Consider the following 16,762-nt stretch of genomic DNA (forward strand, 5'->3'; position numbering starts at 1 on the left):
AGTCAGTTCTCAGATAACCGTTGGAATGTGTCAACATGTGTAGTTAATAATTAAGCTAACTTCTACACAAGCCAATGACGATGGATTTCTTTCTATTCTATGCATTCAAATACTAAAAGAAAGCCTTTACCAACAAAGATATTAAGTGTCTTAATATGTATAACATTTTTTTTTACTAAGCTAACTTCTACACAAACCAATGACGATGGATTTCTTTCTATTCTATGCATTCAAATACTAAAAGAAAGCCTTTACCAACAAAGATATGAAGTGTCTTAATATGTATAACATTTTTTATTACATCAGTAATGTAATTATTTATGTTCTGAACAAAAAACAGATGAAACACACCATCTTAGGAGTTGTGCTTCTTGTAACGTTTGACCACTTATGTAAGAATGTCATGGGAAGATTGATAAACTGTTGTTAGGTTATTTGTGACATCTGATCACATAGTCTGGCACTTATCAGACCCAGTCCTTTCAGGGTCAAAACGTTAACTTTCTAACAGAAAGAAAAAAAAGATGGATGTTGCTCCGAGAGTTTATAAATATTTTTCAAGTCAATATTTTTATTACCATACATATTACCAACCTGCTGATTTAGTCTTTATTGTAACATAGATAAAAGAGAACTATGTGCAATGTATAGCAACAAGTAGGGGTGGGGAGCATTTTTTTTTACTATGTATTCCATGCAGTCTGCTATTTTGTGGAATCTTTAGGACTACAGGACTTTAGATAGTAGGGATATAATGTTTACAGAACGGTTTTAAAGCCTTGGAATACTTTAATCCTGTTATGCTGTCCATGCCTACTCACAAATGACCTTTTAGATGCCACAATACCCTACAGTCTACAGATATGTTGTCTGCTGCATTGTATATATATATATATATATATATATATATATATATATATATATATATATATATATATATATATATATATATATATATATATATATATATATATATTCACACACACATTTACTGTCTGTTTGATATTCTTTGATAATTTGGCCTATAACATATTTCAACGTGTCCCAGTAAATCATGTGCAGACACATTGTGTCAAAAAATGATTTGTTCTGCAGCTTCATAAAGGTAGCACTTTCGTTTTGCATCATCAAATTTAATGACATGTTTCAGTTGTTGTTTGCACAGCTCTTACAGCAGCTGCACCCAACATAGTCTCATTTGTCCGTTTCGTGGCAAACAAATGAGCAAAATATAACGTGGTTTTGTTTTTCATGTGGTCAGTACTTGTAGTATTTAAATGGCACAGAACAGACGGAAGGACCAGAGGCACAGGGCATATCTCAACAACTGGATAATGCTTGTAAATTTGTTTTGGGAGCTGTAAAAGTGTCTTGCATGTTGTAAATTTGTTTTCTGAAATGTAAAGAATATTTGTTACTAAGTGTTCAGTGGGTTGTTGATTTTTTTTCTGAAATGTAAGTTTTCTAAAATTATCTTTGTTACAGAAGTTTTAAAAGTGTTCCGTGTGTTGTTGAATTGTTTTCTGAGATGTGAATTTGTTTCAAGCTTTGTGTAAGTGTCTCAGATTTTGTATTGCTGGTTTGCACTTCCTGGCCACAGTACCCAGGTGATAAGTAGTGATGCAAACAACAAGTGTTAAGACAGGGGTTCCCAAAGTGGGGGGCGCGTTCCCTAGGGAGGGCCTAGTGTAATTGTGTGTGTGTATTGGGGGGGGGGGGGGGGGTAGAAATGGACTGGAAAAATGAGAGGTTGTCTAAAAAAAGTTACATATTGATGGCAACGGTGAATTCAATTGTTAAAGCAATTACACTTTAAAAGTGGTAGATTTGTGATTTAAAGAAGATTGCAGTGTATTTTATTGTTACATGTTTTACTGCTGTTGACTTTTCTTTGTTCAACTGTCAAAAAGATTTGTTAGAGGGGGGTGCAAAAACTTTCTTTTAAATCACAGGGGTCCCACCAAAAAAAGTTTGGGAACCACTCTGTTGAGAGATACATTTATTAATAGTTATGGTCATTAAAGATCGTCTTGAGCAAGATACTGATGTACTTCATGGTATCTTCAATAGGGACCTGACAGTAAAAAAAGTTTGAATGATTTAATGTCATTGAAACCCTAAGATGTGCAAAATAACCTTTTCCTTCTGCAACTTTGACCATGTTTCATATATATGCGGCACGCATATTTAATAATGGAGCTCTGACTTTTGTGTTTGAAATAAAAAATTAAAGTCTCGTTTCTATTCACTTTTCTGGCTCAGAACTTGGAATTTGTAAGAGTACACACATTCAATGAATTTGTAAGAGCACACATTTTCAATGAATTTGTAAGAGTGCACACTTTCAATGAACTAAGTTATTGTTTGCATAATTTTTGTCCAAACCTTTTGACAAGAATAGTTTCAATTCCATCTTTCCTGATTTTCCATCAGCCAAATTCCTCGCACAGCATAGGAAAACAGTCATTGAGGGCATCTGTATCCACCACAAGGACAGGCTGACAGGGACAGACTTTGGCTGACACAAGGGAGGGAACCTTTGACCGGCTTAGCTGTTCACATGGCCACCAATCTATCCCCCTCCTGTGCGTATTTTTCTAAATGTTTATCCAGCCTTTTCACATGTGAAGAAACACTTCCTTCCTATATGGGTTCTGACAGACTTCTCTCAGCATACTACAACACCCTACACACAAACGAACAGGGCCAGCTGGTGGGGAGACTCCCCTGTCTTTGTTAATTTCTTATCTGCCTTTCTTGTGCATAGTGCATCAGAGTGTGTGTGTGTGTGTGTGTGTGTGTGTGTGTGTGTGTGTGTGTGTGTGTGTGTGTGTGTGTGTGTGTGTGTGTGTGTGTGTGTGTGTGTGTGTGCTGTCCCTGAGCATGCGAGTCTGTGCTGTGTTTGTGCTGTGTTTGTGGCCACGCCCTCGGGGTAACACATGGTATCTTGGTGTGCCCAGCGTATTTTTATATTTTAATAAGTCTTTGCATATGTGTGTATGTGGGCACAGTCTTAACTTGCTCGATGAGCACATCATGTCTACTTCCAATCAACCCTAAAATAATGAAGAGGCAATGAAAGAGTGACAGATCGTATGTGTGTGTGTGAGACAAAGACATGCAAGCAGTTGGGACTCTGAAAAACATAATGTATCTGTAAAATGGCACCTTCTGATTATATGGAGTACATGGGATTGTCTTCAGTTAGATTGGCCTTTCAGCAAAACCCTAATATGTTAAGATTGTTCCAAGTATGCTCCAATTGATGCTGCAGAATTCTATTATCTGGTCATAGAAATGAAAACAAATACAATCTATTGAGCTGACAAAATGGAAATATACCTGCTAATTACATTGCAATACAGTTTCTCATTTCTGGAGCATGCACAAAACTTAACATTCAGCATCCCCGGGTTGAGCTTTCATCGATTATTATTGAACTTGTTAGACTCATGACAAAATTCTGTAAACACATTTTATACAAATCTCAAAGGAAAAGCTCAATTGTATATAAAAATCCTTTATGGAGCCACGGGGCCCTTAAACAGCTGGAGCAGCTATCTGGAGTAGCTATCTGGAGTGCGGTCTCTTTTTGTTCTAATTTGCCAAGCAAAATGAACCCTTCTTTGTATTTAACAAGCCTGTTGATAGCTGAGACAGCTCAATATGTGAGAGCTCACATTTCAGAAATCATAGCAAGGCAAATTCAGCTCTGAAATACATGTCTAGATTTAGCTCTATTTAAAAACCGGCCCATTTAGGAAGCAATTTGGGCGCAGAAATTAAATGTGTTCCCTCCTATGAGAGGGGAAAAAAACTAGCTCACAAGAGAGAAACTAAGCTGTGCCCTCAGAGTAGCCATATTTTACTACAGATACGTTTCAAAAAAACATGTGGACGTTTGGGGCTGCTGGAAGGGATGGAAGAAAGGGGAGAGATGACAGAAGTGGGATAAAAGAAAAGTGCCGATTACAAATTCATCACAAGAAGAGGTCAGCTGGAGGAGGTTAGGCATAAGTACAAAAGGTCCTCATGGAAAGAGAGGAATGTAGAGATGGCCTAAAAGGGGAAAAAAATCACAAAGGAAATAGATACAGGAAAGGTATCTTAATATCTGATATATTATGAACCGGCTCAACAAAATAAATCAAAAAGTGGAGCTGGCGAGCATGGAGAACACAAAAAAATGAAGGCGGTTGACTAAAATCAGAAACAAGCCTATTGAGTTCAAGAAAACAAAAAAGATAATCTTCTTAAACATTGGTTCGGTAAGCAGTGCCATGGCTTTTCAAACTTCCGCGCTAATAGGTTGAAACACAGTAATAAAACACGAGAAAATATAAAAGCACAGATCAATTTAAAAAGAACAAAACAGTGGAATATCTACCTGAAAGCTGTGAGCTAGGTAATTTTAAGTAATGAAGGCTTTCAGATGAAAAACAAAGCGCACAAACATGCAGCTTCACATAATTATGTCTCTTTAAAGAGGTAAACATTTACCCAGGAGTTGCTTTCCGAAAACATTTATCACCAGAAAGAACTTACTGGAAATATGATTGCCGCTCAGTTCGACAGGAGACAAAGGCTCATGATGAAATTATTCAGAACATTTTCTCAACACATTTACGGTCATTCAATACCCTCCTTAGGAATTGCCGCCATTTCTTATGCATTCCTTCCTTTTTCACATCCCAAAAGGCAATTGCTCTTTTGACCGAAGTGCAATGTAATGGTCATGCAGATGTCGCATTTTTCATTGTTGCTTTATGTAAAATTATTGAGATAAAAAGAGTACAGGTAATTGGTTGCTTTTCATGGAAAATCTTAATTCAATGACCAAAGAGTGAAGGCGCAATATTTCGGCTCAAACAACTCAATGGCAGAGACAGCAAAAGAGATAAAATGCATTGTAGAAACTGTTTATACAGATTTTAAAAGATCAAATGTATAATGTGCTTAATAACACCAAATATTTCTGACAAAATAACGAGCAGAAACTAACATCTGCTACAAAAGAATTACTTTGCATCCACTGCAGATAGTTGAAAGGCTTCAGGATCTACAGGTGGATAATCATCACAAAATATCTGTTGCAAATTGAGACTCTTGGTGCTAACGGTGTTTGTGATGTGACATCAGCCCCAACTAAGCATCCTTTTCACAGCAATTTCAAAATCCAAGGCCCACACCCAATAAGCAACTGTCTCAGGCAAGGCAAGGGAGAAAATAAAAAGCTCCTGGTCAAGTCCTTACTGGGAGCAAAGCTGTGAAAAATAACCTTGTTGCAATAGTGGTATTTATTGCTCCCTATGTCGTTCTTAGGTGTGAAAGGAATGTGATATTTAGGGTTATTTCCCTTGAAATGAAAGATAAAGAACATTGAGTATGTGTAGATTTATCTGTGATCCATACTGACAATGTAAAGTAAGTGCTGGGGTGCCCCACAGTGAGCCGGAGGATGTTGCTGAGGAGACGATGGATGGATGGATGGATGGATGGATGGATGGATGGATGGATGGATGGATGGATGGATGGATGGATGGATGGATGGATGGATGGATGGATGGAACTATCTTAATGGTTCTGTTTCATTTTAAACATTTACTCCAGACCATGAGTCCAGGGTGCTAAGAAAAAAAGCAATAATTCTTCCAACCCATCAACTTGGTTTTATTAATCAAAAAGTTGCATCTTAATACATTGGCTGTTGTGATAATCAATCAAACCGTAGTTGTAGTTTCTAATTGATTTGACCAGAACAATTTATTGCACTACTAAAACTTTTTTTCTGCTTCGTTCAAAAACAAATGTCACCAAATATATATCTGTGACAGAGAGCCTGAATGCATACCACTTGTATAAATAGCTAGTATTGTTTGGAAATCAATTAGTTATTTGGGATATTAATAATAACATATTTGCAATGTATTCTGCATCCCTAAAGTGAATATACCATATCACTAGAATTGTTCACTATTCACATACTTTGTCCTAAACCTACTGTACATTTTTCTGAAATCAAGCACAGATATCCTCAAGTTGTAAACTTTTAGCTCTTATTGTAATTCTAATTAAAACAGTATCTCTGAATAAAACAACAAAATGGATAGGTTCGTAAATGGTTTGATGTTATGCTGCAGTTTGATCTTCAGTGGAATATCAGATAGAAACAAATATCAAAAGCTAGCTTTCTTTTTTTGAGTACAGAAAGGCAACACTGCTGTCTACTGGCCACTTGGCTGTGAAATCAAAATGAACATAAATTCAGATTCATTCAGCCAGGTGACTCAAACATAGTAACTCCACACAGAAACACAGATGATTTCCAGCTGGAAAATAAGGCTTCAAACATAACAGTGGTCTCTTGTTGGCACTTTTAACCTACAAAAAAAATTGTAGACCGTTAATAAATGCTAAAACATTGTTCTTACTCACTGATATGGACCTCTTAGCTTAACTTGTTTTAACCGGCAAATGAGAGCTAAACCGTCCAATGTGCTTGTGATGATCTGCCAGCTTCCACCACCCGGAAACCTCGGATTCATACAGGATCCTTCTACTACAGTTAAGGGAACTGAAACTGAAAACTTAAAAAAAAAAATCCCTTCAAACATCTGAAACCTTTAAAAGTGAAAACTATCTTTTAACTATCTACCAATGTCAAAATATGAGACAAGTCAAAAGGTAAGCAATTACCACTCACCAGGCCAACTTAAAGACCAGTCGGTGCTTGTCAAGTGTACAGTGATTAATTTACCATCTGATGGTTCTCGTTAAATGCTTTTTGATGTGTAGATTTTGAATAGAGTTTAAATATACCACTGTGTGGGTTTCCATCTTTTCTCACCGTAAACCTGAAACCTTTTCTGTGTAAACGAAGAAAAAAAAGTGGATCTTTTCAGAATTCCTTTGTCATTCCAAAAAAAACATGTGTTGAACATTATTAAACAATTATTTGGAGCAGTTCATGGATACGCTTAGTGTCTCATGTTGCAATGATTTCACATTTATATGTATTGGAGTAGAAGAGACAGGGGTTATAGAGGGGTAATTTCTAATTAAGTGTATAGATTATGTGAGGTTAGGTGAATGCAAGTCTGGAGGGACAGATGGGGGCAAGGATGGACCAACAGCACAGAACGAAAGAAAGTAATAAAAGCACCAAGAGAAATGTGAGATGACAGAGGTGAAAGAGTACTAATATCAAAGCCAAATGTTAACTGACTTGTGTTATGCCCTCCTCACTGCCCCCACCGTGACTTCCTTGGCTTCCTCGGTCCCCTCTCCCCTGCTCTCCCCACTGTTCCCTCTGTCTCTCTGAAGCATTTTTATGATCAAGAAGCTGACTCTGCAACAGACACATCTCTGCTCCCAGAGAAACCAGCCATAAGCCACAGGATTAACTGTGTGTTAGAGAGCCTGGGCCGTGCTAATGCTCAGTGTCAGAGTGCCCGCCAGACTCTGAGTGTACACAGCGTGCTAATAGTCCAACTATACGTCTGTTATGGAGAAAGACAAAAAAGTTGCCTCGAAGCACAATAATCGCAAATTTCAATGTATGTCCGACAGCAGAGAGGGGCGAGTAAAATGCTACGCTGGTAACCAACTCAGATAAATGATTAGTGCTAGCACATAAATGAATATCATCCATCACTGACTTATAATCAGCATCAAGGTTGTCTACAGCTGCAATTAATCTCTGATATTCAGTGCCTGGGTATAAAACCTGGTTAAACAACCACTTCACCGCATCACTGATGGCCTGCATTAAATTACCAGACACTACAACCGAGTGACTGATAAATTTCAATTTAGCCATATTGCAAGAAGAAGGCACTGCATTTTCATGGATTGTCAATGTAAATTAAATGAGCTATTTTTATCCTTCTGGGTTAATTGGGCGTTCACATGCTGGGGCCTAGCGTCGAGGAGAAGCAGTGAGTTTCGGTTACTCTGCTGGCAACAACATACAGATTACCTGGTAGTCTTTTTTTTAAGGTGTCCTGTCCTCAAAGCTTAGGCAAACAGTATAAACTATAGAGGGTCTGGTAGTCATGGAGTGGCAGTGCCAGATTAACTATACAAAAAAGGGGAAAGTAAGATAGCCCCCCTTATTGAAAACTGACTTATTAAATGAATGCCATGGCAGACAATATTTTACTCCGTTTACACTACCCTTTTTTTAACCAAGCCGAGACCAGTCCGAGCTCGGTAACCGAGATAACTCTCGAGTTTAAACGGTAAGCAGACTGAACTGAACCGTGCTAAACATAACCGGACCGCGCTACATGCAGACCAGTTCCAGGTGTGGTCTCGGCCTGTTTTTTTTTCTGTCTCGGTTATCTAATAACGAAGAGCGCATGAGCAGACCGCGTCATCCCCTTACAGTTAGTTGACTGTCCTGCGTGTCCGGCTGCACGTCCCGATTCACACTCCATTCAGACAAATTTCAGACATTCATAATAATACTAGCTTCCTTACCGTGCCACATGATTTCCAGAGATAATTCTGCTTAGCAGTGTGATGAACCTCAGCGTCTGTCGTTGTTTCCTGCGTCTATAAATCCTTATTAGACGTTTGTTTGTCTTATCCACGTCCCAAAAGCCGACTCTGTCCAACCATAACTTCCTGAATGTTACGGGCGCCTCCGTTTTGATTTGCTTTGTCCCGCCTTCAATCCCAGAGAGCAGCAGTACCGCAGATCGTCACTAGGAGGCGAGGAGCAACCAAGGAACCGAGATAGCGTGGTGTGTAAACGGCCGTCAGAACCACTGAGCTATATAATACACTGGAGTGCTAATCACCGTCTGTTTGAACGAGTCGCTTTGAAGCCACCAGCCGCCATATTGGTACTCCCTATTTCCCCCCAGTAACTAAGGAATATGTGCGCTACAGCATCGAATAACGAGGATTTTCTCATGTTCAGGGGGGGCTTAAAACTTTTAAAATGTCAAATGCCATATAGTTTTATGTTATGTTCTAAAAATATCAAGTACTGAGAAAGTCATGTTCTGAAATATTTAGCATTTTATTCATTTAAATATATATATTTAACATTTATAAATATATAAATAACAATATACAAAAACATATATTTACATATGTGTATACATATATATACATATATACATATACACATACTTATATATACATATATATATATCTAATATGAATAACATGTAAAATATTTCAGCACCTAATTTTCTAGTAGTTGACAGTGTTAGTACATCCACTGACTGTAGAATTACCTGTGAAACGTTTTCACTGAGCCAGAAAACTGCTTGTTGTTGCAACCAAATCCTATGAGATTCTGTGAGAGTAGGGAGTAGCAAGATGGCGGCCAGTGACTTCAGTTTTTCGGCAAAATCAGCACTCCAGTGTATTATATAGCTCAGTGGTCAGAACGAGGCTCGGCTTGGTTAACTGATCCAAGCTCGGACTGGTCTGGGCTCGGATCGGTTTAACAAGGGTAGTGTAAATGGGGCTTTTGATCCAGGTCGCAAATTGGACAGGTCACATCAGAAGAAAAACAATCCTTCAGAAAGAAGAGGAAGGACTATTTCCATCTACCAAACCTTTAGAAAATGTAATGCCCAGTTTCTTAAAGGTTGCATGCTCCTTGTGTGTGCATGTCACTGTTATTCTACCTGTAAGTGTACGGGCAAATGAAAACAGCAGCCCAGACAACAACAACAACAAAAAAGCAACATAAGACCGGGTGGTCCAATTAATAACTACGGATAGATGATTGATCAGCTTTATCTTCTAATGAAATGGCTGTTAAGATTAATTTGCTGTCTGCGAAATTCTGATGAGATCACATCTCACAGATGGTGTTGAGAGACAAATCTACTGCAAAGCTCCAGGTTGAGAGGTTGAACGCGGCTGTCATCCCGAGCCTGACAGCTTAAACACGACTCGGAATACATTTGGGTCGAGGAGACTGGGAAATGAAGAATGCGTGTGGGTTTTTTTTTTTTTTTACCCCTCAAGTGTCTGTGTGCACATGTGACGGGGTATGTTTGGTGAGTAAATTAAGTCTCTGGAGCTATGGGACAAATCTGACAGAAGAAAGGAAGGGAAGTGGATGTTGGAGAGGGTAGGTGCTGTTAGAGCAGAAAAGAATCGCTGGAAAAATATAGAAAGGAGCAAATACAGAACAGGTGACAAAGAACTGGCCTAAAGTACAGCAGTCTCTCAGAATTTGAGATAAAGAAATCATTCAAGGCATAAGGTTAAACATGATTTAGCGTTAAGAGTAGCATTTGCCTAATAAGACAAAAAGGGTCCGTGGCAAACGATTGATGAAACCTTTCATCATCTCTCCCCAAGAATGATCTGTTGGATTCCCTTTAAACCACAAAGACTCTGACGAACAAAGACTCCCTAATTAAAACCCTGCATCATGAAAAAGGTGCACCAACCTACTTAGAAAATGCTACCAAATGTTTATGTCAAATGTGTTTGAATGAATTTTCTGTCTACAGGCTACGGCATGTAAATCCATTACACCTTGCTCATTACTTTACCGTCCAGATTGCTTTTTAGAAATAGAAATGAAGGTTCATACTGTGATTGGTTACCTGCCAATGGGCCGGTAGAGCAGACTAATATGCCAGCCACAGCCAAAATGGAACAGCGTTTTTTTTTTTTTTTTTTGGCTCGTTTCTGGTTTTAATCTTCCTGCCGTGTTCTAAAGCTTTAGTCTCTAAAATGTCACCATGCCCTGAACACTTATTTACACGTTTAATTACTTTTTTTGTTAAGCCTCTATGTACTTTTCAACAAGGGTTTATTCACTTGCTTTCTTTGGGGCGAGCCATTTTAATTTAAAACTCTCCTACAGAAAATACAGTATTGTACCCCGAGGTCTTTTACCGGCCAAACAGACAAAAGGTGATCAATGCCTGGATCTATGCCCTAAAAGGTTTAAAATGAGATCTTTCATGCCAAAGCACAGCATCATCATGTGTTGATTAAAACTAACCCTTACAATGCACCATCCTGTGACGGCATGCATGCATGTCCAGTGGACATTCCCTGACTTGCTTTCTTTAATCATTCTAGAAATCTATAGTATTTTTTGCACCGTCAGCCTACTTACATCCTCCCTGCACTGGAGGAACATGCAGACTTCAAAGTGACAAATGGTTCTCAATAGCCTCATGCACTTCCCTCTCCTCTCCTCTTTCGATCTTCAGTTTTGCCAATTCCTAACCCTCATAAAACCTGTCTTGTTTATTGAAACCTTAACTAAGAAATCTGGTCTTCCCTCTGTCGTCTCCCGCCGGTACCTCATCTTCCGCTGCACATGCACGACGACAGCTTGGTTCCTCTCCATACCACTAAAGTCTCAACTGAAACACTGATGCTTTCATGCATGTGTTTGTGCTCAAATCAGATGTGCATGTTTGCTCATCTCGTTCTCACTTCCAGCTCATAACATCTGGACACTTGGTCGGGAAACACTTTGCGGTGATTCTTAAGTGTGCATAGTGTCCCTTTAAGCATTATTATTTAATGTACAGAGCAGTCTGATATTCTAAGTCCTAAGGGTTCTCCGCGGGTCACTTCACTTCATTAAACATGTCAGTGTGGTTACCTAAAGCAAGATACCGGGACTTCAAGAAGAAAGTCTGTTAAATCATGTAAAATAGTGTTTATAAATGTTCCGCAACCTTTGCAAGTAGTTTTAAGGTCTAAACTTAATTAAAGAGCAGATCACTAATTTGCTTCAGGCTGGTTGACTGACTTTGAAAAGGTCCTGGTCACAGATTTAGATGGTTTCACTAGACTGCAGGCTACAATCCATACATTCCTCGTTCTCCGTCACATTTTCATCCCAGTTTTGCGTTTGCTCTCGAAGGGGACGTCGATTTTCTTCGGCTTGGCACACAGGAGTGTTCATGCTTGTGTTTTGCGTGATGTCCACCATCACGGATTCTTAGCAGAGAAAAATAAGCAGAGAGTAAATATCTGGTAAACGTCAATCTGAATGGAAATAGGAAGGTGAAATTCCTGCAGGGCATCATCTTGTGGAGTCATGATGGGGGGGAGGTGGAGGGGTTGCTGTGGCCAATGAGCATACACTTCTGGGACACCATGAGACTCGAGCACATGCCAGATCAGCTCATGAGGAATTATTGCTCCCACCCAAGTCCTGTCAGTTAATAAATAAATGAATGTAAATTGAGATTTTCACCATGAGAGAACATTTTGTTCTCCAGTGTTGAATTCTCCTCAGTTGACCAGATGCATATATCTAAACATCTTTGGTCTCACTCACCTGCTCGTATTGATTAGGGCTGGCCTATGGAAGACGTGCAGTTGCAATATTGTTGCTGAATGCTGCAACGACAATTTATGATGCAATTGAAAGGTTTACTTTCATTTTTCTTTTCTCTGCTTAGAATGTCGCCACCACTCCATGAGCTTTAACACCTCAGTTACCAAAAACCTACATTAGAGATGGACATCAAGGTCGTGGTGAGAGTTGTTTCAACTGGACAGATATATTTGAATATAGAGCTTTAATGCAGAACCCATGCAATATAGACAACCAAGCACACACTTATACAAGGATTCAATAATGTGCAACTCTAGAATTGACGTGCCCGAGCGCCTGATTAGTACGGCTTCACGATATCACGCCATTTACTCAAAAATTTACTAAAGCTATGCTAAATATGTACAGCACCACCCAAATGCCTGCATTTGAAACAGAAAGGCAACAGTTATCCCAACTGCTGCTAAACTAATAATTCACTGCAGTTTTAATAGTGTTATTTATGTGTTATTAATGTTATTGTTTGGAGGTTTGAACAGACCCCCCCCCCCCCATACTTATGAAGAGCTTGAAAGGTATCACTGACCACAATATTTATAACATTACTCTCTTCTACTCTTTGTAGTTACCAATAAGCTGACATTAACTGCTCAGGCAAGCAGTCAGCAAGTGGCAGCTTGAACTTAATGGAGTTTGTAGCTTTACAAAAGTAGCTTTTTAAGCAATTATTTGTTAAAAGTGACGAGTGACACACTATGGCTTTGCTTTTTATGACCAGGAATACTTAAGAGCCAAATTTGTTAGTGTAGTAAGCAAGGGACAAGTGCAATAGACTTTTTTTTCTGCCAGCTGATTGGCAGTGCATAGCAACAGACAGTACTCGTTTCAGTTTTTTGTGCCGTGATTTTGCACATTTACAAGGAACCAGAATTTCCTGGCAGTTTAATATGTCATTCTTGTAAAAAAGGTTACAGGAAATGCTTTTAGAATTTTCATTACTTTTCACGGATTCAAAACAGCTATGTCCAAACATCTGCTCAATTTTTCCTAAACTACCAATTCACCTAATTTTTTTGTTTAGCCAGCTGATCAGCTGCGCACATCAACAGGTGGGGGAGGGGCAGGTAACCATGGTGCTCCAGTGTGAAAAAAAAATTGGTAGTTCCAGCACTTTGTTCAGCTTCACAAGAAAAGGACTTTAGATCAGTTTGATGGAAACATTTAAAGAGTTTTGAAACCGACCTTTGAACACTGGTGACTAGTCGGTGTGTCGCTGGAGGGCTCCTGAAGCAACCAATGAAAAGCGGCTTCTCAATGGTAATTTGTGAAAAGTGTAAGATTAACCACACCTGTGAAGGCAAGAACTAAATAAAGTGAACTTAACTGGATATTTTAATATTTAATAGCACTCCAAGGGAAGGAAGAGCGCGTTAAAGTGATGCAAAAGATAGAGCAAGACATGGCTCGGTGATGGACATTTAGGAATGAAACGCTGTGTAAGGCTGGGGCCTCATCACTATATACAACTCACGTTCACACACCCACACAAACACAGGGGCAAAAACTCCCGCACACACTTTGGTATAAGCAACTCACGTTCGCTGCCACAGCCCAAGAGCTACCGCAAGAATATTTATTGGCTACCGGCTCAATGGCTGTATTGAAGAGAAGGATTGAGGAGGGAGGGAGGAGAGAGAAAGAGGAGAAAACGTGGAAAGGGGGAAAGAGGCTGTTGCCGCTTCTTCTCATCCTCCCTGTGAGCCACTTTATGTTTCCCCGCATCACACTGCACACACATCCACGCGACACCTCGCAGACATCCCCGTGCGTACACAGACACCCTCAAACACACACGCGCGCGCGCACGCACACACACAAACACACACACACATACACGCACACACGCACGCACACACTTAGGCACGCGCAAAGGAAAAGAAGAAGCAACCAAGAAAAAAAAGTATGAATGTGCGCGTGAGGAGTACATTCATGTCACAGAGCACGCGCACATGCATGTGCGCGCGTGTGTTGGTGTGTTTGAGGGGGTGTCGCATCCTCCTCCTCCTTACCTTGCGCGCGCGAAGAGAGCGAGCACAGCACAAGAGACCACAGAAAATAGCGCATCGCCGTCATTCCTCCGTCCGTCATCCTCCCGTCCATCCCTCTCTTCTTCGTCGTCGCCCTCTTTTTCATCACCATCCTCATCCTCGAAGAGGGGAGCGCGAGACAGCGTTCCGTGCCGCTATTAGCGAGATTATTTGCATCAATACATCTTCCGCGAGCCGAGCGCGAGCCCTCTAAGCGCTCACCGGGCCGCATGCTGCTTCACATCCAGCAAACGGGGAAAGGGGGAGAGAGAAAGAGAGAGAGTAAGAGAGAAGCGTTGTTCTTTGCCTCCTCCTTCTAACATAGACTAGATAAATCCCTCACATCCGAAAAAAATGAATTCAGTGAACATCCACAGAGAGCGAGAGAGAGAGCGCGCGAGAGAGCGAGTGGGGGAGCAGAGACGCAGAGCGGGCAGAAGGGACGGGCGCACAGGTTGTCCCTCCAACCTGCGCTCTCGATGGCTATCGTCAGTAGATATGTGCTCCCTTCAGTTCCATTGCAACACCAAAAAAAGTGATGGAGAGCTTCAAATCCGCACTTTCTCCAGTCAGCATCCCATCTTCATTCTGAGGATTCTCATCTGTGTCGTTTTGTTGGGTCCTGTCTTCTATTAAAATAAACAATTAAATAAATAAACAAGTAAAACAAAAATCCCTTCGGCTCTTTTCTAGATTCGTTTACCACTACAGTGTGTCACAAATCGATAGAGATGCTTGTTCTTAATTTCTTTTTCTGACTGGTTAATCCTCTTGTGCCTCCTCCGTCTCTTGACTCATGCGTCTATGTGAGACCTTCTGCCTTTCCCTTCCTTTCCCTCTCCTCTCACAAACAGTAGCTGTGAAAAGTCTGCATCTTTTACCCCCTGAAAGAAGAGAAATTCGTTATTCTCGCGACTCTGTCATTCCACTGAGTTCTTTTGGAAAAAAAGCAACATCACAAGTCTCTCCTTTTGGCATATCCTTACCAGAAAAAGGCAAAAAAAAAAAAAAAAGATCAGCTCTTTGCGGCGAAACAGTCCTCTTTTTTTCTGTCTGCAGAGCCAACCAGTCAAATAAATCTATATTTTAAAAATCCAGTTTCTTGTCAGAAACCAAAAGAGAGACTCATCCTTTTCCTCTGCGCGGATCGCTCTTCTCTCCTGGCGAAGCAGCTTGGTGCGTCTCTTCCCTCTGCCCGCCGCTATACAGAGATGCTGCCTTCAAGAGCTCCTCGTTCTGTAAGCTCCCCGCTCCCGCACCTGTTCACGTGGTCTATGGGTCGGAAGTATTAGTTTGACAATGAACTTTTTCAGATTAATGTTGTGTGACTGGATTAAAGTTCAGCAATAATGTAACATTAGCATAAGTAATGAAAAATGTTATATATATATATATATATATATATATATATATATATATATATATATATATATATATATATATATATATATATATATATATATATATATATATACACATGTGTGTGTGTGTGTGTGTCAGAGCTCCACATTTAGTGCATATCTAACTAAATCAGTTTAAAGAACATAAAAAATATTCAGCTGCTTCAACCGGACCAATTACAGAAACGAGTGGCTATGTTCTCAGTGCCAAGCAAGGCCCAGTTTAGGTTATTGTGGGCCTTTAGAAAGATCGAAAGATCTAGTGTTGGTCCATTACCCACTGACTTATCACAGCATGATAATCTGTGGTTAAAGGGGAAAAAATGGTCAAGGTGTTAACTAACAAGAAAGAAAAAAATAAAGAATTGTTATTAAATTATGTATAACATGATTGAATTGCACAATCTTATCCAATTGCAGAAAATCAATAAGTAATCATATTACTGAAGTATAAGATGTAGATTAGTTTAGCAACGATATTTAGAACATATGATAAATAGCTCAGTCTAGTAGATTTTGAGCATTTATCGACCAGTAAATTGTCACTAAATACTACTAAATATGTCCATTTAGTAGTTCAGGTGTGCCTGTTCAGGTGGGCATCCTGCACTTGGTAATCACGGTGTTCTTAAGTTGCCAGTTGTAGTTTTACAGTGTTTAGTTAATAAGACATAAAAGTAGTGCTTAAGTTTTTCACAGCCAAAACCTTTTTTTCTTCTTCACTGCGATAATTGCTGAGGGTAATTGATTTAATCTGGTAAATTATGTTAACCTTATTAAAGGTAATTGATTATTCAAATTCATTTCAATTGATGCTTCAGGTTTAAGGTTTTCAGCAGTTTCAAATGAAAATAGTTTTTTTGCAGGAGCAATCTTCATATCTGTCCTTACTAAAACTCTCCCTATACGGTCCTGGAAACATCTTTGCACGAATAAAAATATCTAAATTGTTACAGTAATTGTTGAATACCAGTATGTAGTAATGTAAT

The 16,762-nt window shown here is 39.5% G+C and overlaps 1 protein-coding gene across 1 annotated transcript in view; it reads right to left on the bottom strand.

The window, feature by feature from the left end:
- Positions 1 to 15,594, bottom strand: part of LOC118558589 (CUB and sushi domain-containing protein 3-like) — a gene marked incomplete at its 3' end in the record, with an annotated part of 433,060 nt that extends 417,466 nt beyond the window's left edge. Inside the window, exon 1 of the mRNA XM_036129041.1 lies at positions 14,356 to 15,594. Within this exon, the coding sequence (XP_035984934.1) occupies positions 14,356 to 14,605 (250 nt within the window). The remainder of the gene's footprint in view (positions 1 to 14,355) is intronic.
- Positions 15,595 to 16,762: the final 1,168 nt, after the last annotated feature.

This window comes from Fundulus heteroclitus, unplaced genomic scaffold (genome assembly GCF_011125445.2).
Source record: "Fundulus heteroclitus isolate FHET01 unplaced genomic scaffold, MU-UCD_Fhet_4.1 scaffold_131, whole genome shotgun sequence".
Lineage (NCBI taxonomy): Eukaryota > Metazoa > Chordata > Actinopteri > Cyprinodontiformes > Fundulidae > Fundulus > Fundulus heteroclitus.